This window comes from Pseudochaenichthys georgianus, chromosome 4 (genome assembly GCF_902827115.2).
Source record: "Pseudochaenichthys georgianus chromosome 4, fPseGeo1.2, whole genome shotgun sequence".
In the NCBI taxonomy this organism is placed as follows: domain Eukaryota; kingdom Metazoa; phylum Chordata; class Actinopteri; order Perciformes; family Channichthyidae; genus Pseudochaenichthys; species Pseudochaenichthys georgianus.
Genome location: NC_047506.1, coordinates 31,796,694 through 31,824,401, shown reverse-complemented (window position 1 = coordinate 31,824,401; position 27,708 = coordinate 31,796,694). Strand labels below are relative to the sequence as shown.

General features: G+C 43.4%; 1 protein-coding gene across 1 annotated transcript; it reads left to right on the top strand.

The window, feature by feature from the left end:
- On the top strand, positions 1 to 23,748 carry LOC117444990 (desmoplakin-B-like). The gene is made up of 27 exons (XM_034080383.2): positions 1 to 128; positions 1,786 to 1,864; positions 2,318 to 2,439; positions 2,530 to 2,680; positions 3,526 to 3,651; positions 5,069 to 5,128; positions 5,228 to 5,395; positions 5,694 to 5,798; positions 5,910 to 6,005; positions 6,439 to 6,564; positions 6,861 to 7,013; positions 7,756 to 7,910; positions 8,000 to 8,126; positions 8,256 to 8,442; positions 8,968 to 9,155; positions 9,281 to 9,459; positions 9,623 to 9,761; positions 9,899 to 10,092; positions 10,728 to 10,890; positions 10,985 to 11,068; positions 11,773 to 11,880; positions 12,043 to 12,141; positions 12,750 to 14,576; positions 15,941 to 16,446; positions 18,607 to 18,736; positions 20,195 to 21,985; positions 22,091 to 23,748. Exons 1-27 carry the CDS (start codon positions 4 to 6, stop codon positions 22,955 to 22,957), a joined length of 8,055 nt encoding a protein of 2,684 aa, XP_033936274.2. The 5' UTR covers positions 1 to 3; the 3' UTR covers positions 22,958 to 23,748.
- Positions 23,749 to 27,708: the final 3,960 nt, after the last annotated feature.

Genomic DNA, 27,708 nt, shown 5'->3' with positions numbered 1-27,708 from the left:
GGCATGGCAAGCGGCATGTCAATGTCAGGCGGAATGGCAAGCGGCATGGCAATGTCAGGAGGCGGAGGCGGCATGGCAAGCGGCATGTCAATGTCAGGAGGCGGAGGCGGCATGGGAGGCGGATCGAGGTATGGCTCTATTTTCTTGTTTATTTAATTAATTAATTTGCGCTTTCCTCACAGTCACCTGTTGCCAGTTTCTTTGCAGCAGGGGAACATGATGTGGTCCTCTCTGCAGCGAGGAGGCATGTACGCCTGCAAGCTGGTTGCCATTAAATATTGATGATTGAAGATGACAGGGCAGGCTCTTTCGTCCCAGTATACATTCCTTTCCAAGTCCTGTCATGTGCAGGTTATAAACACATTTCCCCAAACAACGCATGATAATATGTGCAGGGACCATGATTGAAGTGAAATGTTTCTGCATAATACAAATCTGAACTTTGAAACAACTACGGTTTGTTTACGTTTTGGAACAGTTTTTAATGAATTAAGGTTTAACAAAGTCATCCGGTCTCCATACGATTCCAAAGGAAGTTGCATGATTCATGTCAAAGTGTGTGTGTCATAGTTTGTTTGTTGAAGGAGTTATCGTTTGACCTGACTCTTTTATTGCATTGATAACACACTGAGATAATAAAATGAAGCTGCACGGCAATGTCTCAATGATGATTTAAAGCTGATGTTCTGCTAATTCCAAAGAGATTCTTCCGTCCCTATAACTGAGTTTAATGTATGGCTCTTAGTGAGCTGCTACATTCCCTCTGCTGTGACAGCTCTACTCACTTGTTCCAGAAACATGTGTATCACTTTCAGACCTTCCACTATCACCCACAGGGGAAATGTGGCACTGTGGTACTTTGGGAGAAGTGCAGACAGGCCATCTGGCTGACACAATCCCAAGATGTCGACACAATGAAATCTATTGTAGTTTCTGGTTCAGTTATTTGTTAAGAATTAATATCATGTAGTTTCTGATATCTGAGCAGGTTTGGTAGAGGCCTCAACAAATTAGTGGTGGTGTTTTTCAAATTTAAAATCCTCACAATTCTTCAGAAATGTATTACTTGACTGACAACCTGACCTGGCCCATAGATCAGCAGCATGTTGGCAGGAACACCATTGTCCTCATCTTTGTTTTTTTATTTGTCATTGCAGTTTTTGCATTCAACTACCTTTTTTTATTTTTTGGAAGTGCGCGATTGTTCTTGGCAAGATATAGTTTTGTTGGCTTTGATTAAATATTTTAATAAAAAATGTGCCTAAATATTATGTAAATAAAAGAAAGTAGAAATCACCTTTTTAATAACTCATTTTCAATTCCAGTATCGGCTTCAAATCCCTTATTTGCCAGAGACACCAACTTTAGACTTGTTATTGTTAGTGTAACCATGCACTGCATGTGATGATAATGATAATGTTTTTATTATGGAGCCATGCAAGTGCACATTTCTAAATAAAAATGTAGTGTTCGAAATTGAATCATACCAGTTAACATAAGTAGACTGCTCGTTCAAAAATGTTGGATAACACAAACATATGTGTATTACTGTGTTACTGTTACATACTACAGAGCCTAAAGTGATGCACAGGACATGACATCAAAACTGTGTGTCTTAGTGGTGAACAAAATGTAAAATGCTCACTTCTCCTTGCATTACATAATACGAACGTTTGTGACCGCTGATCCAAACTGTTGGTGGTTATGCATTTACTACATATGCATCTGAAGATTATTATAACAATGAGCTCGATAGTGACACCTTTAACCCTGCTGTGGTTTCAGCACCATCCACCAGAGGGCCGTGCTGCTGCAGAACCAGTGCCAGGGTTACCTGAAGAAAGCCGAATACGCCCTTCAATCTGTGAGTCATGGTTGTTATTGCGTTACTGTGGCTGCTTTCCTTCAGGGATGCAATACAATCCTGTCTGAGTCAGATCGAATTATGTAAGATTTTATCGATAGACGTGGAAAGATTGACTTGTTGTCAAAGAAATTGCCTGTTTTTTAAAGTAGTAAATTAGTGTTAAACCAATTGTTTTTAATGCATAACATTGGTGTGTGATTTATGGCTCCGTGGCATATCCAAATAATCCAACAACATAAAAACATTTAAAAAAAAAACTTTCATTGGTAAACATTGAATGAATTAGATAAAAATGGTGAACAATTCTTAGATATTACTCATTTTGCAAACAGAAATATCCAACATTTTTCACATTTTCTAGAGACTGAAACACTTCTTCTGTATCAATATGTTTGGCCTCTGCACTGTGGTTTTGTACACCTCCCTGATTGTTTGGGTCATGCTTTACAGGGCGGTTCCCCGGCTGATGTCGAGCGCTACATGATGCTGGCTAAAGAGTCTATAGTGCACGTGAGGAACTGCGCCATGGACCTGAGACAACTGGGACAGCCCAATGACAACGTAGTGAGGACGTAAGGAAGACTTCTCGCTTTCCTTCACCCTCCTCTGAATAGCCTTTTATTTTAAATCCTACCTCTCCTTACTCTCTTCATTACTCGTAGATTGGAGGTATGTAAAGATCAGCTGAAGGTAGTCCAGATGGCCATGACGGGCAGCCTGAACAGGAGGAGGAGCACCAGAGTAAGCACGGGAGGATGGGAGGAGCCTGGAAGGAGCTTCCAAGATGCTATTGGATGGATTTCACAACGCAAGGTTTGCATGCACGCACGCACGCACGCACGCACGCACGCACGCACGCACACACACACACACACACACACACAAACAAACAAACAAACAAACAAACAAACAAACAAACAAACAAACAAACAAACAAACCTCTCAGGTGAGGTAAAAAAGTGAGGCCATACATGCATTCGATTGACCATACAGTATACAGTATAACTGGCTACAGTATTGTTATATATTTAGTTGAAGAGATAAGGTTATTTATAAAAGATGTTCACAATTGAACATGTATTACTTAGATATAGGTTTGGTCACTTTATTTAAAGCCATGGCAGTCAATATAAGAGTGATAGGAAGTTCCAATTCTGGCGTTTGACTTTTGGCGGGGGATTCAATCACATTTAAATTGCCCCTTTAATAAAAAACTGTTTAGCATCCTAATTACACGTACACTGATGTGGTTCCTTGGTGACCTGTTTTGTAGAAGTTGAACCAGCCCCTAGAATATGGCTGAACATGTTTTTATATTTGTTTATGTTTTTAATTGATTGAAAGGCTTGAAAAGCATCTGTTATGCATTCCTTTGCTGTAAGTAGTTATTGTGGAATGTAAGAAGAACACTTAAGATGACACAGTTGAATTTTTGAAAGATGGTTTTGTTTTGCCTTCAGTTCTCTGACAAATGTTCTTCTGGTAGATTCCTGAGGGTTTTGGTGAAAGGCTCGTAAAATTCAAAAAAATAAAATAAAATAAATCTTGCCGCCACCTGCTGGTCACATTGAGTATGCATATCAGGTGAGAGGCACTCCCTCTCGTGTCTGAAACACAATGTGTGTTTCTGCTGATGTAAACACATGTTTGTGTTTCAGCGTCTGATTGAAACGGCCTCCTGGGGAGACGACCCTGCATCCATCGAGCAGAATGTCCTCAGCCACCAGAGCTTCCACAGCGTCAACCAGAGGTCTGCAGAGGTGGACCAGGCCAGAGAGGACCTGGTGGGTTCAGCTGGAACAATGCCAAATGTATTAGTGCTGCAAACAGAAGTCCCAGTGATCCCAGTTTTTTGAGAGCACATAACATACCTACCCAAAGACTTTATATTCTACTTACTCAATTTTCATTGGGATTTCAGACTGGCATCTCAATACACACAATGACATTATGTATCTTTTTTCAACTATAAATTAAACCAAAATAACAAATCTTGTAAAAAAAGAAAAGAGAACATACAAGCAACCTACATTGACTAATACATGTTCGTTTTCATGTTCAATATGTTGAAAATGAATTAAATATCCTTTCATTTGTTTTTTATATATCATAGAAAACACTAAAACGGGGGGTTAATATAGTAATTATTATCATACAACTAGAGGGACTCAGATTGAAGAAATCATTTTCAAAATTCAAGCCGCAAATATGAAGATCTCCACAATCTTCAATATGGAGATTTCTGTATTTTATATAAGTTTGCGTTTATGGAAACGTTTCTATATATAGCATATCATATAACCCCAACCCTAAACTAAATATGTTTTTTTTGTGCAAACTAAACAAGACATTTTGAGAAACTGTGATTCATATTTTTCACTCTTATCAGCATTTTAGGGATTATTGTGTTACAAATAAAATGAACCGTTAAACACATGAAACAACTACAAAACAATCCACAAGTCAAACAAATTAATTATATTAAACGGGGAAACATTGATTGACAATAACTTATAATCAATCAATCAATCAATCAATCAATCAATCAATCAATCAATCAATCAATGTTTATTTATATAGCCCAATATCACAAATGTTACATTTGTCTCAGTGGTCTTCACAGTGTGTACAGAATATCAGTATGACAATACGACACCCTCTGTCCTGAGACCCTCACATCGTACAAGGAAAAACTTCCAAAGAAAACCCAGTTTAAAGGGAAAAATGGGAGAAACCTCAGGGAGAGCAACAGAGGAGGGATCCCTCTCCCAGGACGGACAGACGTGCAATAGATGCCGTGTGTAAATATTAATTAATTAATTAATTAATTATAAGATATTGCTTACACATAATGAATTCAACATTATTACTCATGCATACATTAATCATCACATCTTACCACCTGGTCATTATTCAAGTGTTCTATCATCACGTTTCTAATCTTTTATCAAGGTCTGTTATTCTCATGGTTATTTTTTCCATTTCATACATTTTATTTACTAGCTTCTTCCACTGTTAGGAATTAAGTTTACATATTTAACTAATTACTTTGGATATGTTTAATAATTGATATTCTTACAAGGAATAAGTAAGAATAAGAAAACAATTGTGTATGGTGCTGTCCCGACTCCCAAGTGATAGTATTAGAGGGTTATTGTGTAATCACTGTCTCCTCACTAGAGTGTGGTTCTTTCCCCACAGATGAAGAATGGAGACAAGGGGAATCTTCACGCTCTGGATCAGGAATGGGAGAGTCTGCAGGTGGGAGAACCCCAGCACTTTACCACAGTGGCTGACACGCCTACTTGTGCTTTCAGGTGCATTGTTGTATTTAAACATACTCTTATTTTCTCTTTCTAGAAAATGTCCTTTGGTCGAACCGAGCAGTTGCAGGAGCTCAAGAAAATCATTCAGGATATTTCCAGAGAGATCATGTGGGTGAACGAACGGGAGGAGGAGGAGCTGATGTTCGACTGGGGAGACAAGAACATCGACAAATACATCCCGAAGAAGCAGGAGGGCTACTCGGTTAGTACAATGACTCAAAGAGTACAAGTTCAGCGAGAACCAGGAGAGAATTGGATTGGTCCAATGAAAATCCATATTTAGGAGCATCTAACTAGTCTATTAACATTCTTGGCAATCCTGTACATCTAAAATACTTGAATTTACGAATGTAATCTGCATTTCATGAGGGAGCAATCACCTGGGATACATTAGATGCTGGGCAGCTGCAGTCAGTCGTCCACTCAGAGCGGAGCCACAGAGTTCCTCCAGCTGCATCCCGGTGCCCCCTGTGAGTACTGAAACTCTTCTTCCATCACAGAAACTGATGAGTGCCCTGGAGGAAAAAGAGAAGGACTTGAATAAACTCAAAGGACAAGTTGATGCACTCCTGAAGAACAACCATCCGGCTTCAGACAAGATCGAGGTGTGTACCAACCCGTCATCATTTGACCAACACAGTGTTTACATGCATTTATGTGTGTGTAGGGGCCTTATCTAATATGACTCTATTTGTTGCTTTGTTTGTGTGTTTCAGGCTTACAGTGACACTCTGCAGACTCAGTGGAGTTGGCTCCTTCAAATCACCAAGTGCATTGCTACTCATCTGAAGGAAAATGGCGCTTACAGCCAGGTAGAAGGACTCAACATAATAGCAACAGATATCATTGCTTTAAATAAGCATTTCATGCGAAGCAACTAGCAAACTGGAGACTGGCTGGTAAACACAGTGAAGCAGTTAGTGCTAAGGGGCTGATACTGTATTTCTCTTTGGGTTGGTGGTGGTGACCAAACATTGAGCTAAAAGAAGAGTAAGAAACTGTTAAGCCGGTGATTACATTTCTATATAGCAGGGGCTCCACTGGTTCAGTTACTGGTTCGATGTAAGCTGTTGATATTTTTTTATTGTTTTCTCCCCCCATCATTTCCTGTCTCCCCCTGAACGTTCAAATATCCAATACAGGCCAAATAATTGCAACAAAAAAAAAATGGTGAAACTTAAAACCCAACTTAAAAAGATGCATTTTTGATCCATTGATACTAATTATCCCTTTTATGCATCCTAGTTCTTTAAAGAGGCCAATGAGACGTACAGCAAGCTGCAGAAGGAACACGAGACGGTCCGTAAGAACTTCATCTGCGACAAGAACACTCCTCTGGAGGACCTAGGGGAGATCCTCAATGGGCTGGAGGTAGAACAGCTTGTTATTTTGTCAATTTCACCTTTAATACAAATATCTGATTCTGTAGATGTAGCCAAAACTCATCTTTAAAATGTGACCTTTATTTTGGAGTAAGTTGTTAAGACATGCTGTATAGTCTACCTCCTATTTTATGCATTTTACCTGCCTTTTTTTCATTGTGTGTTGAATAGGATATTGGTATTATTACTGTTTCTGTTTGAATAAGCCACAGAACAGTTTGTTATTATTATTATTAATCTGCATTATTATTGTTGTTGATCTTGTTTTTGTTTTATGTTCTTCAGAAAGAGAAAGAGATCATTATGGAAAACAAGAGGCAGGTTCAACATCTGGTCCACAAGTCCAGGAGCATTGTGAGGCTGAAACCCAGAAACGCCGAAGACAAGAGCAACGGCCAAGTCATCGTCAAAGCCCTGTGTGACTTCAAACGAGAACAGGTCCGTTGTTTAAGTATGATACACTCTTGGGAATACATTAATATGCATCAAGAATCTAATCTCTGAGTAAGTAAGGGATCTTTTATTTAAATAGCACCTTTTTAAAGGGGCCCTATTATACTTTCTGTAGTGTGTTATCTAGGTCAGTGTTTCTCAAACTTTTTCATACCAAGGACCACTTAACCAAAAAAACACCCGCGGACCACCTAACTCCACAAATATCCAAAAACACATCGTTTTTTACAAATCGCCTGACAATGGGACAAACAAGTGGCAACATGTGTGATGAAGGTGTTGCGCTGGGCTATATCATGCAATCAAAAGTTAAACTTAAGCTCGCTCCATTGCGGAGATATTCCCGCGAGAGTGCGGAAAACTCAAATTAATTAATTGATTTCAAATGTGAAATTGTACCAATATACACACGGACCTCTAGGGGGCGCTCACGGACCACCAGTGGTCCGCGGACCACACTTTGAGAAGCACTGATCTAGGTTGCTGTGCATGTAAATGGTCTGCAACATTTAAAATCCCAAAGTTCCCTGCAGAGGGAGTTTCTCTCCCACACGCTCACACATTGAAACAGAAGAATTAGCATAATAGGGCCTTTTAAAATAGAGGGCATACATACAAATACAGAAGACACACATACATGACAGCTTCTATGAATGCTTATGTTCTATCTTATGTTCCCAGAAAAGCTCGTCTTTATTGAAGAATTTCATTTGTTCGGACTCCACAGAAGGTGATCTGTAAGGGAGATGAGGCGATCCTAAACAACAACAGTCAGCGCAGTAAGTGGGACATTATAGGTCCGGGAGGCCTGGATATGTCGGTGCCCTCTGTGTGCCTGATCGTACCCCCCCCCAACCCACTCGGCACGAGTCTGGCCAACAAGTAAGGGGCAACAAGTGTTTCTTTGGTAGAGAAGTAGGTGCAATACATGTTGTTGTGAGGTAAAGGTTAATATGTTGTGTTGTCCTTAGGAATGAGCAGTACTACGACGCCATCATGTCAATCTGGAATCAGCTGTACATCAACATAAAGAGTCTCATCGCCTGGCAGTACTGCCTCATTGATATCAGACAAATCAACTCCCTCACCATGACCATGGCAAGTGATGAATACTCTCTGAAGTTAGCCTAAAGTATTATTGTCTTTAGTATGTTAAATGAAGTGCATTTCCCTACATTTTGGTTTCTGTTTCAAACGTACTGTTTGTGTGTGTGTGTGTGTGTTCAGCTGTCCCGCATGCCTCCTGAGGAATACCGACAACTCATGAAGCGCATGGAGACTCACTTCGAGGAGTTCAAATCCTGCAGCTCCGGCTCCGAGATGTTTACTGGCGATGACAAGAGTGGCTTGGATAACCAGTTCACCGGAGCCCAGACCCACTACGAGGAGCTGGTGGTTCAGCTGCCTGCTTACGGTCAGTATTACACAACATAGACACCTTGCTCTCCTCTGCATGAAAACAATGTATTACATCTTAGATTTTTGATTGTTAACTGCGTCATTTTGTTTTGATAATGAAACAAATAATGATTAGACGCCAATGAAAGCAACGGCCACGAATCACAATTGATTTAACTAACTAACTAAAACTAAACTATTTGTGATCTTAATAATAATGCACCCTCTGTTCTTTTCATTTGAAGTCCCCTAATCACAATAACCAGCTAATTATGTTTTTGACAACCAATTATTAAAAAACACATCTGTTTTCTCACAGCTGGGAAATTAGAAGCCGAACGAGCAGCGGATCAGAAAAACACACAGTACCTGATCCTGATACAGCAACAGCAGGAGCAGCAGCTGCTACTGGAGCAACAGGCTGCAGCAGAGGCGGAGGCCAGGAGACTTGAAGAACTACGAAGAAGAGAAGAGGTTAAGAAAGTGAAGAAAACGGAGGTCAGAGTGGTAAATAAAGTACATAAGAAGGAAGAAGTTAAAGCCACCAAGCCAGAGGTGGTGAAGAAGGTGGGGAAAGGGTCCTCCTCTTCTTCCTCCCGCAGTTTATCTGAGCTGCACACGCTCAGACTCAAGCTGGAGGGCGCCGAGGGCACGCTGAGTCAGCATGTTCACATCTGCCTCGGAGACGACGGGATACGTGACTGTGGCCTCAAGATCTCTCAGTTAGAGGTAGACACGCACACTCATGAACACAAGAAGAACCGTTTACAGTATTAACTGGTTACAGAAAACTAGTATTGTTCCAAATACGTACGCATTGCAATAATTGTGATTGATTGTATGTTTCCCTACAGACGGTGCAGCAGGATGTCCACTTCATGAACGAGGAGTACGTACGCCTGAGGCAGCAAATCTTGAAGGAGCTGGAGGGCATGAATGACCCGGATAAAGCCCAGTTCCTACGCAGTGAGATTGAGATTATTAACCAGAGACTGGGCGGTCTTGAGAGCAGCTCGTCAGCTTACCTGCAGCGGTAAGATCCCAAACTAAGATGTCCCAACGTTACTTAGTATATTAATGACACTTTTTTACATTTTGTATATGTTACTTAACCAATAAATATGTAAAATCAGCTACTCTGACTCATTACTCTCACTAAATATAATATGTCCATTGTATTTCTCCCTGTCTCTCAGGCTCCAGGCTCTAAGGGACATGCTGGAGAGTGTGGCACGAGCTGAAGACATAGTGAAAGTTCATGAAGCCAGGCTAACAGAAAAAGAGACCACTTCCCTGACGCTCAGTGAGGTGGAGGATTACATGTCGACCCTCAAGGTATTTGATAGAACATCTTACAATTTCACACATTTGTTGCAACAATAGCTGCAATTTGCACCAACCAGCTTCTGACGTCTTTACATATGGTGCATGCCATGCTACTTGACGTTTTGTTCTGTGTTGTTGATGTGTAGAATATCAAAGCAGAGCTGGATCAGAAGAAGTCAGTGTTGGCCTCCATGGAGGCGAAGTTATCCCAGGCCAACCACTGGAACGGCCAGGTGGGCGGGCCCTTCTACAGGTGTGACATGATGCTGTCCAAATACAGTGAGCAGGTGGGCCTGCTGACTGACCGCTGGAAGCGAATCCAAGCTCAGATTGACACCAGGTATGGCTTCCTCTCTCTTTCATATACATGTCATACACATGCCACCACCAACTGGTTGTTGCATGCGCATTCAAGACAGATTTAAGAATGTAAAAAGGCTCAAGCATTCTCATGTATTTGTTGAATGTATGGCATCTTTTTAATAGTGAGACGCGTCAAATTAAATGTAAGAGGAGATTAGCTAATGTTGAATATTTCTGTTACTTTAACTATTTGTTGATAAATACACAGGCTATGAGGCACAATTGCTAACATTTTATAGCTTATTCTTTGGTGCTTATTTTCTATGAATTGTAAATCGAACACCTTTTGATTTCTGAATGCTGATCGGGTCAAATCATTTTTAGGGGATACTTTGGGCTCTCGGAACTCGTGATGGGCATTTTTCATTATTTCTTGACTTTTTAAACATGCAGTTAATAAATGAATTAAGAAAATCTGCAATCTATAAAAGAATCCTATAATGCAGCCCTTGACACAGGACGGCTTGCATCGGATTAGAGTGTTGTGTGAACAGGAACGCATTCCTCCTAGTTTCTGTCTCCGTATCGCACATGAATTCATAGTAATCTTCATTTATACTGAAAAACATGAAGACGTTTCTTTATTTCAATTGTGTTCTCCTACTTGCACAGAGTCGAGGATTTGCAGGTGTATCACCCTCAGCTGGAGCACTACAAGCAGAGCAGCACCTCCATTATCGACTGGATTGATACCACACGGAAGAAACAAGACAGCCTGCAGGCCACCAAGATCGAGAGCATCCCTGCACTGACGGAGCATATTACCAAACAGAAGGTGTCCCGCCCGCTCAGCCATTTGTTTCTATTCGTTAACTTCTACACTATGATTTCAATTCATCTGACATCTTTATATTGTTGTTTCCCTAAAGGCTCTGAACTCAGAAATCAAAGCGAAGAGGGAGACAGTGGAGCGAGTTCTGAGGGACAACGAGGCCTGTGTGAACTCTATCAAGGTGAGAAGACCTTCATAGATACAAATTCACTCTTTTAAATCAAATCATAATACGGATGTATCGATGCATCGGTCAGACATGCTGGGAAGAAGTTTCCCGACACCTAAACTGTGTCTAAAGCGGCACCGCTCGTTCAGACTCCGGCGCAGCGGAGCAGAAGTCATCTATCTGAGACAAGCGCTCAAAAAGTCACCATCAAAAACAAAAGGAATCAAATGAAAACACTGACTTTTGGAACTTAAAGTCTCCTCACGGAGGAGACAATAGTACAGCAGACCAAAGAGATTTCGTAACAAATATTATTAAGATTTTGGTCTCATTCAAAGATAGTGTTATAAAGGGCAGACAAATATGTTGTTGTAATATCTTTTTGTTTTAAAAATAAGAAAATAACAGCAAAAATCGGCATCGGCAGAGACATTTTTAAATATGTGAAACACAAAAAAGTAATTATTATTATTGCTTTTCGATACTAACTGATCAATACTCAAACAATCAACTCAACCAACTATCCCCCTTCTTCAACATCATTTCACTGACTGATACGCACACTTTTAATATTCGTGGTGTTTTGCAAATGTATTGTTATTAAAGTACATTATTACTTCCTTTGTACATTGTTCTTACATTTCCCCAGATCACTTCACTTGAATGAAACTACAATGCGTGTTGGTGTGCTCCTGACATCACCGTTTGTTTTACAGGACTATGAGACGGACTTGGCAGCTTACAGCTCTGGTTTAGACACTTTGCTCAACATCCCCGTCAAAAGGACAATGCTGACGTCGCCAACGATGGATCTCAATGTGGAAGTAATAAAACTGGAAAAGTTGTCTATCATTAAAAACTGAAACAACATTTTGTGCATTTATTAATGAATGTTATAAAAGGGGATCCGTGACATTTCTCAGAAACTGTGAAGTTGACTTTTGTTCTTTCCAAATTAATCCTTGAGTTTGCCTTGTTTCTTCCAGGCTGCACAACTGCAAACCCGTTACATGGAGCTGCTCGTCCATTCTGATGACTACTCCAAATTCCTGGGAGTGCTGCAGAAAAACATGGAGGAGCTCAAGGTACTGTTGTAAATGTTGTGTCTTACTGAATGTTTTAGCTTGTGTTAGCAGGTTTGTTTGTTTGTTTGTGATCAGCTTGTATTAACATCCTGCCAGGGGACTATGCAGACTAGTATTCGGCTTAATCTGTTGCATACACAGTAGGTGATCAGTATTAAATACATGAATGCTCATTGTACACGATGTTGAAAGATTAAAGTTGAGTTACACTGAGGGAACACTTAGGTGTTGGAAATGTAATATTAAAGGTGCACTAATTAGCAGAGAACTCAAAAGTCTATACCCAATTTAGCAGTTATTCTCAGCTCTAAAGCACGCTTCAGTATTATTATTATTTTACATTTCAAGATGGAGCAAGTTAGTGTCAAGCTGTTGAAGAAATGGTAGCTTCTGGAAGCTAAAGAGACAGATGTTTTCCTCCGAAGACTGTGGCAATCTGAAGCAAGCTCAAAGGAGCAGGATATTGACCTTAAGCTAAATGTAACATTGCGTGCGGTCAATATTTAAATAGCCAAATGTCTCATAAAACCCCATCTAGGTGATGATGTGCCGGTCGCACAGTTCTGTAAACGACCTCTGCATTCACCTTTGCTTCATCTTGCTTTCAGATTCGTAACACCAGGATTGACCTGCTGGAAGAAGAACTTCGCCAGCTGAGAGAGAACATGCAAGACAGCCATGCCAAGAACAAATCTCTGGAAGACGCCGTTACACGTTACCAGCTGGAGTTGTCCAACTCGAAGGACCAGCTGCTGTCAATGGAGGAGGTGAAGCACATAACCACGCAGAAGTGCAATGCCAGCCAGGACAGCCTGGACGGCGTCCAGAGCCAAATGTCAGACCTCAACGATCAGGTGACTCGTCTCCAATATACGCTTGATGAAGAAAAGAGGAAGAAGAAGCTGGCAGAGGAGCGCTACACTACACAGCAGGAGGAGTACGAGTTGGTGCTGAGGAAGAGGCAGAAGGAGCTGGAGACGGTCAGCTGGTCCAAGGTGGAGTTGGAGAAGAACGTGTCGATTAAGGAGCACGAAATGGAACAGCTGCGGCGGCAGCTGGCTGAGGAGGCCGCCAGGATCAAGGAGCTTCAGAGGGAGATGTCAAAGGTAAGGAGCCAATGCACTACGGAGATTAATAATTTAAAGCTCAGCTACGAATCCCACATCCACGTCAGCCGCACAGACACCCATAGGCTGTCAGCCAAGAAGGAGGAGGACACAGCAGATCTCCAGCTGCAGTACAACGCCGTGGAGGCAGAGAGGAGGGATCTGGAGGAGCAGCTCAGCATGCTCAGGATGTCTATGAGCAAGGCTGAGGAACAACGGCAAAGGGCAGAAATAGAAGCTCACAGCCAGCGTTCTGTCGCCGAAGAGGAAGGGTGCAGGCGGAGAGATCTGGAAATTGAGTTGGAGCAGCTGAGGAGTCAGAGTGAGGAGGAAATGAGCCGGTATAAAAAGGAGCTGGCGGAGGTCATGAAGAGACTGCAGGAGAAGAGTGACGAGCTGGCCTACATGACTCACAGTCTGGAGGAGGAGACCCGCAGGAGGAGAACTCTAGAGGAAGGGCAGGTTGTGCTTGAACAGACATTGGCCCAGCTGCAGGTGAAGCTCACCAGTTCATCAGTGGCTCTTACCCAGCTGGGCGTGTGCGAGGAGGAGCTTCAGAAGATCCGCTCCGATCTGGATAAGGAGAGCAGGGGGCGAATCAGAGTAGAACAGAATTTAAGCACGTTACAGGGACGAATGAAAGACATCCAGGATGTTAGAGATGGGCTGGAGAGCCAAGTGGAGAATCTGAGGAAGGCTAACCAGGAGGAAGTGTCCAGAAGAAGGCAAGTAGAAAGAGAGCTGGAGAACACCACCAGTGCCATGACAGAGTACGTCAGCACGCTTACCGCTCTACGCCAGAGCCAAGAACACACCAGCGTGTCAGAAAAGAAAGGTGAAGAAGAGCGTCTTAGGTTGCAGCAGGAACTGGAGAGAAGTGTAAAACAAAACAAGGCATCTGCAGAGCGCATGACACAGATGAGTGCCGAGCTGAAGGCTCTGCAGCAACAACTCCTCCAGGAGCAGGCCAGAGGCAAGGAGGCAAACCTCAGGAATGAGAGCCTTTACAAAACTATAGAAGACAAGAGTAAGGTTCTGAATGCGAACTCTGTTGAGCTTCAAAGGCTAAAGGAGATGACAGAAACCCAGACCAAAGAGAGGCTCAAGCTAGAGGAGGAACTAAGGGCAACACGCCATGACAGAGAGGAACTCCTGAGAAGCCAACGGGGAAGCGCTGATGAGCTCTCCTCCCAGATGAGTGCCCTGGAGCTGCAGCTGGAGGCCAGTGCGCGCAGCAATGTAGATTACCACAACCTGATCTCAGAGCTTTCCTCAGAGAGGGAGAAAATCACGCTGGAGACTGAGAAAATACGAAAGCAGGCCACCGAGGTACATCGACGTTTGGCACTAAGTCGTGGACTGCTCTCCGCTTTCCAAATCAGAGTCCCAATTTGGATCAAGTAGCTAATAGTAGCTTAATTGAAGTGTTCGCTTGCATGCTGGGACACCTCTAGTTCCTCTGTAGACGCCTCCCACTTGGACACTCTGATTTGAGCACATATGTCTGTATGTGTTTGCATAGATTTCTGCCTTTCTGCCTGCCGACCTTCCCAAACAACCGCCTCCCTGCCCACACTGTGCATCGATGTGCCGTCTGCATGCTTTGTTGCCTTTTTTCTTTTTTCGCCCAGGATGATCAACAACAAAAATGACATCATTACCTCCAGTCGTCCACAGTTTGATGTTGTTTATCATTTCACTGAAGCATCTTGATGTACTTTAAGATACTCTTTGCAAACTTGTTAAAACAGCACTGCTATTCATTGAAGTTATTACAGTATGAGAGGCACCTCTTCTTGTTAGGCCATTACATCAAGATGGAACCATCTATTGACATTAATGCATGTGCTGTTTTACAAATTTACAAAATGTTCATAGTAGTGAAAATAGTTGCTCTCTTTTTTGTATTTAAAGTCGTTATATACAATGTAGTTTGTCTTCAGGATTGGGAAGGTTGATTTTACAATGAAAATCCATTACTTTTTAAATTTGAAAATGTGTTTTTGCTTCTTGATCATTTAAAAAAGAGAACACTACTGTAATGTCATTGTTATATAGTGACACTTCCCAGTCTTGTTAGACATTGTGCTGTTTGCACCTTTCTTCTGAAGGGAATCAGTTTACATATTATATTGGTCATTTAAAAAGGCTAATTATATCTTGGCGGAACACACACATACTTACTTTTTATTTTTCTATTTTAATAATCGTTCAAATGGATTAAATCCATTCAATTGCTTTTTTAGATTAAATACTTGGGCATGTTATGGTTTAGTATACATTGTCCCATTTGAAATGAACATAGAAGCAGGACGAAGGGACACAAACTACAGCAGAACAGAACCAACACATTTTGCGACATCCCTTCTGTCGCTTTTAATGAAGCTATGAGCTCAATGTAAGACCTCCTTTCAGTCTCCTGCTGCATGAATAGATCAAGTATGTGTGCTGTCCTCCTTTATAGTACTTAACTTTAACAATAAGGTTATCAAGCATCAGTACAACTTGTGCGTAGTTAATTTTGATAGTAGCATGACCATTTCTGATTCTATTCGAACATGTTCTGTCCCAGTGTCATTGGTTGTGTAATTGTATACTGTGATGTAAAATGCATAAAACAATGCTTTGGATATGCAGTAAATATATCAATGTATTTATCAATCTTTCTCTTTTTTCCCTCTATTTTTCTACAGACAAAAGTCACGATGCAAACCATCCAGTCCCAGTACAGTGAGATAGAGATAGAGAGAGATAATCTTTTGAGGAAAGTACAATCATCAGACAAGGATAGAGATAGCTGCCGCATACTGGAAGAGGAACTCAGGCTCATTAAATCGTCCAAAGACTCTGAGCTTCGTCGTCTACAAGAGGATAACGAGAGGGTGACGAAGGAATTCAATTACTGGAAGGACCAGTATGAAAGTATGCAGGACATGATAAGGCAATATGATACAGATAAGAATCGTATGGAGAGTGAAAAGAAGAGTTTGAAAAGTGAGATGGATAGGCTGATGCGGGAACTCAAGGAGCTTGATGAGACATATAAAAGTAGGCTGTCAGACAAGGAGAAGGAACTGAGGGATGTGGTCATTGTCAGAAAAAACATGGAAACTCAGCTGACAAAAGCTAGAGAGAAGCCAGCCGTGGATCCCTCCTCTTTGGTCTTTGATGGAGTCCGTAAGCCAGTCACAGCTGACCAGTTGCTTGACTGTGCAGTCTTGGACCAACCAACATTTAGCCAGCTTGTAAAGGGACAAAAGACTGTCCCTGGGGTGTCTGATGACAAAAAGGTTAATCTCAAAGGTACAGGCCCAATAGCTGGGGTGGTGGTTGAAGGTCCGAAAGGTCCAGGGTCTATTATTGGACCCCTATACAAAATGACATTAACCGAAGCCAAGAAAGAGAATCTTCTGCCACCAGATTGCGTTTACCTGCTATTGGATGCACAGGCTGCAACAGGCCACATAATTGACCCCAGAACTAATCAGAAGTTTACAGTTGAAGAGGCATGTGCTCAAGGTGTGGTTGATGAAGAGGAAAGGGAGAGGTTGCTAGCAGCAGAGGGTGCAGCGGTAGGATATCGTGGTCCTGGCACCAGCAAACCCCTATCAGTATTTCAGGCCATGAAGAAAGGACTGATTGACAAGAACACAACATTGCGTCTGCTACAAGCCCAGGAGTCTGTGGGGGGCATTCTGGATCCTGTACTTAGCGTGTTTCTTCCCAAAGACAAAGCCATTGAGCGTAACCTAATTAATGATGACATAAAACGTGCTCTGAATCAGGAGCCTGAGCTGTACTTGGACCCAGAAAGTGAGGATGGTGTAACCTATATGTCGATGAAGAAGAGATGCAAGGTAGAACTACACACAGGCCTTCTTCTGCTTCCTGTCCCTGAGAAGGTAGATCATTCCAAACTAGTCTTTGATGGTGTTCGGAAACCTGTCACAGCCAAGCAGCTGCTGGATTGTGGTGTCCTGGACAAGCCAACGTTTAAAGATCTAGAAAAGGGGGAAAAAACTGTCCCGGAAGTGTCTGATGACAAAAAGGTGTCACTGAAAGGGACTGGGCCTATTGCTGGGGTTGTAGCTGGGACTAGAGGGAAAATGTCTTTCACAGAAGCCAAACAACAGATGCTTATTGGTGAAGATAGTGCAGATTTGCTACTGGAAGCCCAAGCTGCTACAGGCCACATCATTGACCCTAAAACTAATCAGAAGCTAACTGTAGAGGAGGCATGTGCCAGAGGGGTGGTAGACATTAGGGATAGAGACAAATTATTGGCAGCTGAAGCTGCTGCTGTGGGATACAACCATTATGGTACAGCCAAGCCTCTCTCAGTGTTTGAGGCCATGAAGAAGGATGTTATTGACAGAGAGGCTGGACTACGTCTGCTGCAGGCCCAGGAGTCTGTGGGCGGCATTCTAGATCCTAATCTTAGTGTGTTCCTCCCTAAAGACACAGCTATCAAGCGCAAACTTTTGGATGAAAACCTCAGAAAAGCTCTAAACCAGAGTCCCAAGTGTTACCTTGACCCAGAAACTGAGATTGAAGACAGCTATGAAGCATTGAAAAAAAGATGCACAATAGAGCCTCACACAGGTATGTTACTTTTGCCAATTACTGAGAAGCAAGACCCTTCCAAACTGACTTTTGATGGTGTCCGTAAGACAGTTACAGCCAAGCAGCTGCTGGATTGTGGTGTCCTGGACAAGCCAACGTTTAAAGATCTAGAAAAGGGAAACAAAACTGTCCCGGAAGTGTCTGATGACAAAAAGGTGTCACTGAAAGGGACTGGGCCTATTGCTGGGGTTGTAGCTGGGACTAGAGGGAAAATGTCTTTCACAGAAGCCAAACAACAGATGCTTATTGGTGAAGATAGTGCAGATTTGCTACTGGAAGCCCAAGCTGCTACAGGCCACATCATTGACCCTAAAACTAATCAGAAGCTAACTGTAGAGGAGGCATGTGCCAGAGGGGTGGTAGACATTAGGGATAGAGACAAATTATTGGCAGCTGAAGCTGCTGCTGTGGGATACAACCATTATGGTACAGCCAAGCCTCTCTCAGTGTTTGAGGCCATGAAGAAGGATGTCATTGACAGAGAGGCTGGACTACGTCTGCTGCAGGCCCAGGAGTCTGTGGGCGGCATTCTAGATCCTAATCTTAGTGTGTTCCTCCCTAAAGACACAGCTATCAAGCGCACACTTTTGGATGAAAACCTCAGAAAAGCTCTAAACCAGAGTCCCAAGTGTTACCTTGACCCAGAAACTGAGATTGAAGACAGCTATGAAGCATTGAAAAAAAGATGCACAATAGAGCCTCACACAGGTATGTTACTTCTGCCAATAACTGAGAGGAAAGACCCTTCCAAACTGATGTTTGATGGTGTCCGTAAGACAGTTACAGCGCAGCAGTTGCTTGATTGTGGGGTCTTGGACAAACAAACATTCGACCAACTAATAAAGGGAGAGAAAACTGTCCCAGAGGTGTCTTTGGATAAGAAGGTGTTTTTAAAGGGGACCGGATCAATTTCTGGGGTAGCAGCTGGACCTATGGGGAAAATGTCTCTATCGGAGGCTAAGAAACAAATGCTCATGCCCTCAGAGAGTGCAGATTTGCTCCTGGATGCACAGGCTGCCACGGGTCACATCATTGACCCTTTAACCAATCAGAAGTTGACAGTAGAGGAAGCATGTGCTCAAAGAGTGGTGGACATTAGGGATCGAGATAGACTCTTGAAAGCAGAAGCTGCGGCTGTAGGCTACCGGGATCCTAGCACAGCAAAACCTCTGTCCGTGTTTGAGGCAATGAAGAAGGGTGTAATTGATAGGAAGACTGGGCTTCGTCTACTGCAGGCCCAGGAGTCTGCCGGAGGCATTCTAGATCCTAATCTCAGTGTGTTCCTTCCTAAAGACACAGCTATCAAGCGTAACCTTTTGGATGAGGACCTCTATCGGGCTCTAAACCGAAGTCCTTCGTGCTACATTGACCCAGACACCGAGCGCGAGGCCAGCTATGGGTCTTTAAAGAAGAGAAGCAAAACAGAGTCTCACACAGGCCTGATACTTCTGCCAATAACTGAAAGGAAAGACCCTTCCAAACTGATGTTTGATGGAATCCGCAAGCCAGTCTCAGCACAGCAGTTGTTTGAATGTGGAGTCCTTGACAAACCAACATTTAATCAGCTTGTGAGAGGGGAGAAATCTGTCCTAGATGTGTCTATTGAAAAAATGGTCTATCTAAAGGGTACTGGACCCATTGCTGGGGTGGTAGCTGAATATGAAATAAAAATGTCTTTCTTAGATGCCAAGAAACAAATGCTCCTGCAACCAGAAAGTGCAAATTTTCTACTAGAAGCTCAGGCTGCCACAGGCTATATAATTGACCCGAAAACTAATCAGAAGCTGACGGTAGAAGAGGCGTGCACCAGAGGGGTGGTTGACATTCAAAATCGAGACAGATTATTGGTAGCAGAGGCTGCTGCTGTTGGCTTTAAGGAACCTAGGTCAAGCAAGATTCTCTCAGTGTTTGAGGCTATGAAGAAGGGTCTCATTGACAAAAAAAGTGCGCTTCGCCTGCTGCAGGCCCAGGAATCTGTGGGAGGTATTATAGATCCCAATCTCAGTGTGTTCCTCCCTAAAGATACAGCTATCAAGCGCAACCTCTTGGATGAAAACCTCCGTCAAGCTCTAAACCAGAGTCCGGAATGTTACCGTGATCCAGAAACTGAACGAAATATCAGCTATATGTCTTTGAAGGAGAAATGCATGACAGAGCCTCAAGAAAGCCTACAACTGTTGCCAGTCTCTAACAAATGCGACCCCTCCAAACTTCTCTTTGATGGTGTTCGTAAGTCCGTCACAGCACAACAGTTGCTTGATTGTGGAATCCTGGACAAATCAACATTTACTCAACTAATAAAGGGGGAGAAAAATGTTGCAGAGGTGTCTGTGGACAAAATGGTATTTCTGAAGGGGACGGGGTCAATTGCCGGTGTTGCAGCTGGACCTTTAAGAAAAATGTCTTTTACAGAAGCCAAGAAACAGAACATTATGTCATCCAACAGCGCCAACATGCTTCTGGATGCTCAGGCAGCCACTGGAAAAATAATTGATCCCCAAACGAATCAAAGACTGACAGTGAAAGAAGCATGTGCTCGAGGAGTAGTGGATAAGGAGGATGAATCAAAGTTGTTTGCAGCTGAAGCTGCTGCTATAGGTTACAGAGACCCAAATAGTAGCAAGCTCCTGTCAGCAGGCCAGGCCATGAAGAAGGGATTAATTGACAAGGACACAGCTCTACGTATACTTCAGGCTCAAGAGTCTGTAGGGGGTATTTTGGACCCTGCCCTCAGCGTATTCTTTCCCAAAGATATTGCTAAGGATAGGAATCTCATAGATGACGACCTATATCAGGCCCTGAATAAGTCTCCTAAGTGTTATCTGGACCCATACTCCCAACAAGCAACTACATATGTATCTCTGAAGAAAAAATGCAAAGCTGATCCAAGCACAGGTCTCTTGCTCCTCCCTGAGCCGAAGAAGCCAATAACTTTCCAGGGGCTCAGAGGCAAGGTGTCGGTCATAGATCTAGTGGATGCAAACCTATTAAATCAGTCGGATGTGGACAAACTGGGGGATGGCAGATTGACGTGCAAGGACATTGAAGACCGCCTGCACTCCTACCTGAAAGGTTCCACATGCATAGCAGGAGTTTATGATGAGGCCACGGATAAGGTGATGCCGGTCTATCACGCAATGAAAGCTGGACTGTTGCAACCTGGGACCACCTTGGAACTGCTTGAGGCCCAGGCAGCCTCCGGTTTTATAGTTGATCCTGTCAACAATCACTACCTTACTGTAACTGATGCCTACAATAAAAAACTGTTTGGGCCAGAGTTTAAAGACAACTTGCTATCAGCAGAGAGGGCTGTGACTGGTTACAAACTGCCGGGTACAGACAAGATGATCTCCCTTGTTCAGGCCATAGAGAGAGGTCTAGTGGAGAAAGGTCATGGCATCCGTCTACTAGACGCCCAGATTGCCAGCGGTGGTATCATTGATCCTGAACACAGCCATCGTGTTGACGTTAAAGTAGCCTACAAGAGAGGTTGCTTTAATGAAGAAATGAACAAGACCCTGACTGCTCAGAGTGGTGAGACTCTGGGCTACTTTGATCCTAACACAGAAGAAAACATAACCTATCTGGAGCTTAAGAAACGCTGTATCACAGATAAGAAGACGGGCCTCATCCTTTTGCCTATAATGGACAAGGACGAGCTAGAGTCAACTCTGAGTAACCGCACACGAAAGAGGAGAGTGGTTATTGTGGACCCAGAGACTAATAAAGAGATGACAGTACGTGAAGCATATGACAAAGGTTATATTGACCATGACACGTTCCTGGAGCTGTCCGATCAGGAGTGTGAGTGGGAAGAGATAACTACCACTGCTCCAGATGGTTCTGTAGAGTTGATTATCATCATGGACAAGAAGTCTGGAAGAAAGTATGATATATTTGAGCTGATTGAAAAGCGAATTATTAGTCAGTCCCATTTAGATGATTACAGATCGCGCAAAATCACTCTTACCCAATTTGCAGATATCCTCACCAACAAGACCAAACGTGGATCATCATCATCATCATCAACATCAACATCATCATCATCAAAATCAGTGGCCCCAGTTACATGTTCAACTACATCATCTTCAACTTCAAAAACATCAGCAGTCTCGGTTCCATTTTCAGGGAAATTATCTTCTTCACAGTCAGTCCCCCCAAGACCCTTATCACCTACCCTCGCCAAGATGACCACAACAAGAACTACCACATTCACAGAGCGAAGCGCTTCAACCAGTAGTACAGCTCATGACTCATCTGACTCTCTAAGGGGTATATCCAGTGTTTCTCTCACCCTAGCCTCTGTTGCTGAATCAGCGGGGGAACAGGAACCTGTGGGTGCCATATTTCACACAGATACATTGGAGAAAATATCCATTACAGAGGCTCTAAATTGTGGTCTGTTGGATTCCATCACTGCCCAGAGACTGTTGGAGGCTCAGGCCTGCACTGGAGGAATAATTGATCCCACAAATGGCCGTAGGCTAAGCATCCAAGAGGCTACCTGGCAAGGCATAATAAATGACGACATGGCCCATAAGCTCAAGCCTGCCCAAAAAGCCTACTTTGGCTTTGAGGACATAAAGACCAAGAAGAAGATGTCTGCTGCTCAGGCCATGAAGGAAATGTGGCTGCCATATGAGGCAGGGAATAGGTTCCTGGAGTTCCAGGTTGCCACAGGGGGGGTTTATGACCCAGAAATGGGCTGTCGAAGAACCATGGAAGACGCCATTAAAATGGGCTGGCTGACTGTAAGAGCAGCTCAGAATCTCCAAGACCTCAGAAACCACACAAAGAACATGACCTGCCCAAAGACCAAACTTAAGATCTGTTACAAGGAGGCTCTGGATAATTGTCTGGTGGAGGAAAGCAATGGGATGAAAATGCTCCAGGCATCATCTGAGTCTTCCAGAGGAATCAGCAGTCCCTACAATGCCTCCTCTGCCCCAGGATCCGCTGCTGGCTCCAGGAGTGGTTCACGACGCGGCTCCCGCCGGAGCAGTGTCGACCTAGGCTCCCCCCTCTCCTTATCAACTTCTTACAGTCGTACAACCTTCAATACACTCTCCCCAAGATCTACTTATTAAAATGAAAGATCAGGCGCAATAATTCTCTTACCAATTAGGCAGTTTGTTAAAACTATACTGGTTGTTTAAAAAAATAATTGTGTGTTGTATATGAGGAGAATAATTCTAACTATTTTCCTTGAAAGGTTCGTTTTGTTCTTTGCATTGTTTTAACTCTGTTGTTGCTATGCTTTTAAAATGCTTGTGTACAAGTTATGGTTAAAATGAACACTGTCAAGGCATTTTTTGTAGAAATTGACTCAAGTATTTTTGGGCCTCTGAAGGTATTTGGATTTGTTTCAAGTTAATACAATTGACAGGCACTATTGCCCCCTTTTGCCCCTAAAATAGGCTTAGAAATTATCGCCATATTCTTGCATACACATATTACAGATATGTTTTTTTATTCATTGTAGAATACTCATTTATTTTCAAGCTTTGCATTGGTAAAACAATAATGTTCTGTATACATTCATTTTTTAAATACCTATTTTGTGAAGGCAGGGATGCAAGGTTTGGTTACATATATTGACTTAAGTATTTTTTTCACTTTATCAGTTGTCAGCCATTGGGTTTTTTTTCCTTGGTGCTTTGGTTTTATAACAGTTTCCCAATATATCAAAAATAAAAGCTAACATTTGTCTTTTGCTCATATGGACTCATCTCTGTTCTTGTTCATGGTCTGTTTTCATACAACACTTTTTATTTAAAAAAATCAGGTTTATTACCCAGATGGTTTTTCTCATGCAAGACATTTGCTTGCTGTTTTGGAGCAAGAGAAATTTAAGATGAAAGTACTGAACATTCCAGAAACAAATATTAAAGGTAGAATACAAAAATTATACAATATAGAAAAAAAAGAAGATTTGCATTCAAAAATAAAAAGAGTATTACAAGTTAATGATTAAGTTAAAGATGCAACTGAAACTAAATAATGCTTGACCAAAATGTCAGTGCCATATGTTTTAAATTTCTGATTGAGCCAAATTGGATACATTCAATTCAAATTCCATAACCTTTAGGTTGTTACCATTATCAATCTTTAGCTTGTCTCAAACGAAATATGGTAGTGACTGAGTGACATGTAGTCTTTCCTGTGTGTCCAATAAGTGCATTGTTTACATCCGTAGGGTTTCCCGATTTAATTATCATTTTAAGGAGACATAGCAGAGAACAAATAGTTTAAATCACCTCTTAGATAAGCACTCTTTTATTTGCTAAAAATGTTATACAAGGTCTGTTCGTATTATCATGAGTCCAGAAGTACAACAAATCCATTTGGTTCAATTATACCCTTTGAGCACTCTTCAGTGGTGGGACGTGGACATGGGCAAGAATATATTTAAAATATATATATATTTGGGACCTTTATTATTTACTTTACTGGTTTGACCATACACTGTATGGGCCATTCTTCCGAATTGGTTCAAAGTCAGGATGGAAATGTTTTAAAATTGTGTACGTTTTTTTCCCAAAACTTATGACAAAACACATCTAAATTACACATATCTAGTAAAAGAACCGTACATTGTATATCATATTTTCAGACTGTATTGGAATGTTCATCCTCTACCAAAAATGTTCACTACCGAAATATAGTACATATTGTAGTGCCGAGAGATATGGAGTCAGAGGCGGTGCATCGAAGGTGCAAAAGGGAACTTTAATGAGGAGCAGAAAAGGACATGTTGTCGGGTCGCAGCCCGGGTCGACAAGAGACAGAGCTAAGAGGGCACACACTATTTATAGGTAACCCATAACATGTCCGTGTGGGAACAATAACCGCAACTGTAGTTCCAAGTTTGAATTATGTCCCAGTGGTTAAATAGGTGGTCACCACACAAGCCCCCCCAGAATTCAAACATGGCAAAAAAATATATCCCCACGTCCGTGGAGGAAACATCACAAGGGCCGAGGAGGGTGGGGCCGCAGGAGAGGGCAGGGGCCCTAACGAGGGCGAGGGCACCCACACCGGGGGCGGGCTGTCGTAAGGGGGCCGCACTAGGTGTTGCGGAGAACCCAGCAGGAAAGAGGGCAACCCGGCCGCAGGCAGACGCACAACGGCGGCGGGCATGAAGTCCTCGGCAGGCGTCGAGGTATCCCCGGAAGAGAGGGCAACCCGGCCGCAGGCAGACGCACAACGGCGGCGGGCATGAAGTCCTCGGCAGGCGTCGAGGTATCCCCGGAAGAGAGGGCAACCCGGCCGCAGGCAGACGCACAACGGCGGCGGGCATGAAGTCCTCGGCAGGCGTCGAGGTATCCCCGGAAGAGAGGAGCAGTCCCCCCGGGAGGAAGGAGCACAACCCGGCCGCAGGCAGACGTGCCGCGGTGGCGGGCATGAAGTCCTCAGCAGGTGCTGAGGCATCACCGGGAAGCAGGAGAGGCCAGACAGGGTCCCGGAGCGCGCCACCCATGGGCCGATGGAGCATGGGCGACGTCCGGAACTGTCGAGGCGAGAGGGGGTCCAGGAGTGCGCCACCCAGGCGTCGATGAACGTGAGTGGCGTCTGGATATCCCCGGAAGGCAGGAGAGGCCAAACAGGCTCCGGAGCGCGCCACCCACGGGCCGATGGCAGCATGGGCGACGTCCAAAACCGTTGAGGCGAGACGGGGTCCAGGAGTGCACCACCCAGGCGTCGATGATACCGTGAGTGGCGTCTGTAACCGCCGTCGAGGTGGTGAGAAAAATGAGTGTCCACATGAGGTCAACCGGCTGGTCGAACCTCCTCTCCGGCACCGGAAAAAAAATTATTAACAGTCAGATGTCAACACGTCGTTAGTTGCTAGCCGTTAGTTGCTAGCCGTTAGTTGCTAGCCGTTAGCTGCCGCTGCTAGTTGTCGTTAGCTGTTAGCCGTTAGCTGTCGTTGTTAGCCGTCGGTAGCTGCTAGTTGTCGTTAGCTGTTAGCCGTCGGTAGCTGCTAGCCGTTAGCTGTAGTGGTTAGCTGTTAGCTGGTGTCGACGGCCGCTAGCCGGAAGCCGTTAGCTGGCTGCCATGGGTAGCTGCTAGCCGTCGTTAGCCCCTCGTGGTTAGCCGCTAGTCGTCGTCAGCCCGCGCAGCCAGGACGTGTAGCCGCACGCCCCGAAGAAACAAGCCCACGAGGTAGCAATCGAGTCGCTGGGCGACCCAGCAGGTCGTGCATCGACCCCCTGTTGGATGGAAGGCTGATGCGGGAATGGCGAGCAACGTCCCAGCTCTTCTGCGGGGCGCGCACCGAGCCTCAGTCCGCGTGCCGGTGGCAGCCACGGACGATTCCAAAAATCCCCGGCATTTCGAGAAAGAAACATGAGTTCCTTTTGCCGTGTTCGGGTCCGTCCCGGAAACTTCTCGAGACTTGTCAGGGTCACCAGTGTAGTGCCGAGAGATATGGAGTCAGAGGCGGTGCATCGAAGGCGCAAAAGGGAACTTTAATGAGGAGCAGAAAAGGACATGTTGTCGGGTCGACAAGAGACAGAGCTAAGAGGGCACACACTATTTATAGGCAGTGTTGGGAAAGTTCACTTTCTACATGAACTAGTTCAGTTCACAGTTCACACATTTTAAAATGAACTAGTTCAGTTCATAGTTCATAATTCAAAATGTTGAACTAAAGTTCATGGTTTCAAAAATGAACTAATTTATAGTTTATAGTTCTTTTTTCAATACGTTGCTGCGAGCTATTATTTGTCTCCTGTACGATGTCAATGGGATTTGGGTGGTAGTGGATCTGTTTTGGCTCTCTTTTTTATTCGCCACTCACACATACCGTGAAAGGCTAGTCGTGTGCTTATTCTCAATGTGCCGTTTAAGGTTTGTTGTCGACGTCGTCGATGTACGGACTTGCTTTTTCAAACCGGGCGGACACAGTTTACAGGCAAACGTTTGATTTTTTCCGTCTGAGTCAGTACTGACTTTAACGTAAAACTCTTTTAAATGCTCATACGCCGACGCCGTAGAGCAGGGGTGGGGAACATTTTTCCTCTCAACGGCCATGTCAATTTTTACAATATCCTCAGAGGGCCGTACAAGTTATTGACCTCTGCTTAAACAAACTAAAATCACAGCCCATTAATTTCATTCTGTGCAAAGAAAAAGCAACCTCTTAATCCAGATATCTCACCATGACTCGCGTATGCATGCACGTGCAGGGTGTGGCGTGCTCCCCTGGGAAGATTTTTTTTAAATGTTGAAGTTAAAAGCATCAATCTGGTGCACTTTGAGAGCAACATTAGGAGATCTATGGACACATCTCTCAACACCCAAACACAACTGTAAGCAGATTTTCTTTTAATTTATGGATATTTGACAAATCACTCCCCTTTCAAACTGTATTCTTCTTTATTAATAACTGTCATATAGTATTTTATACCTGTTTACTTTATTCTCTTATTTTTTTATAACTATAATGATCATATAAAGATGTGCCTTTACCTCATTGGTTGTAGAAAAAGCTTCTTATATTCGTTAGCATAGCTAGCTAACCAGATGCTAATGATAACAACACAGTTATTGACTGTCTGATCAGTATGACAGATGAGCAGATCGCCACTGGGCTTTCAACTAAAGACACAGCCACGCAGAAACTGCGGCATGTGTATGGACTTATCGGTACTGCAATTTCTGAAGTGCTGGAGTGGCGTTCTGGTGCTCTCCGTCAGAACTGCACCCCTGTCAGTCGAGACATATAGCACGTGATGACACGTTAGGCTCGTGTTGTGTTCAAAGACCCTGACCTTGGCCAGGAAAAACAGGCACTCGCTTGTTTAATTTTTTTGCGGTCGAGATTTCTTTCATT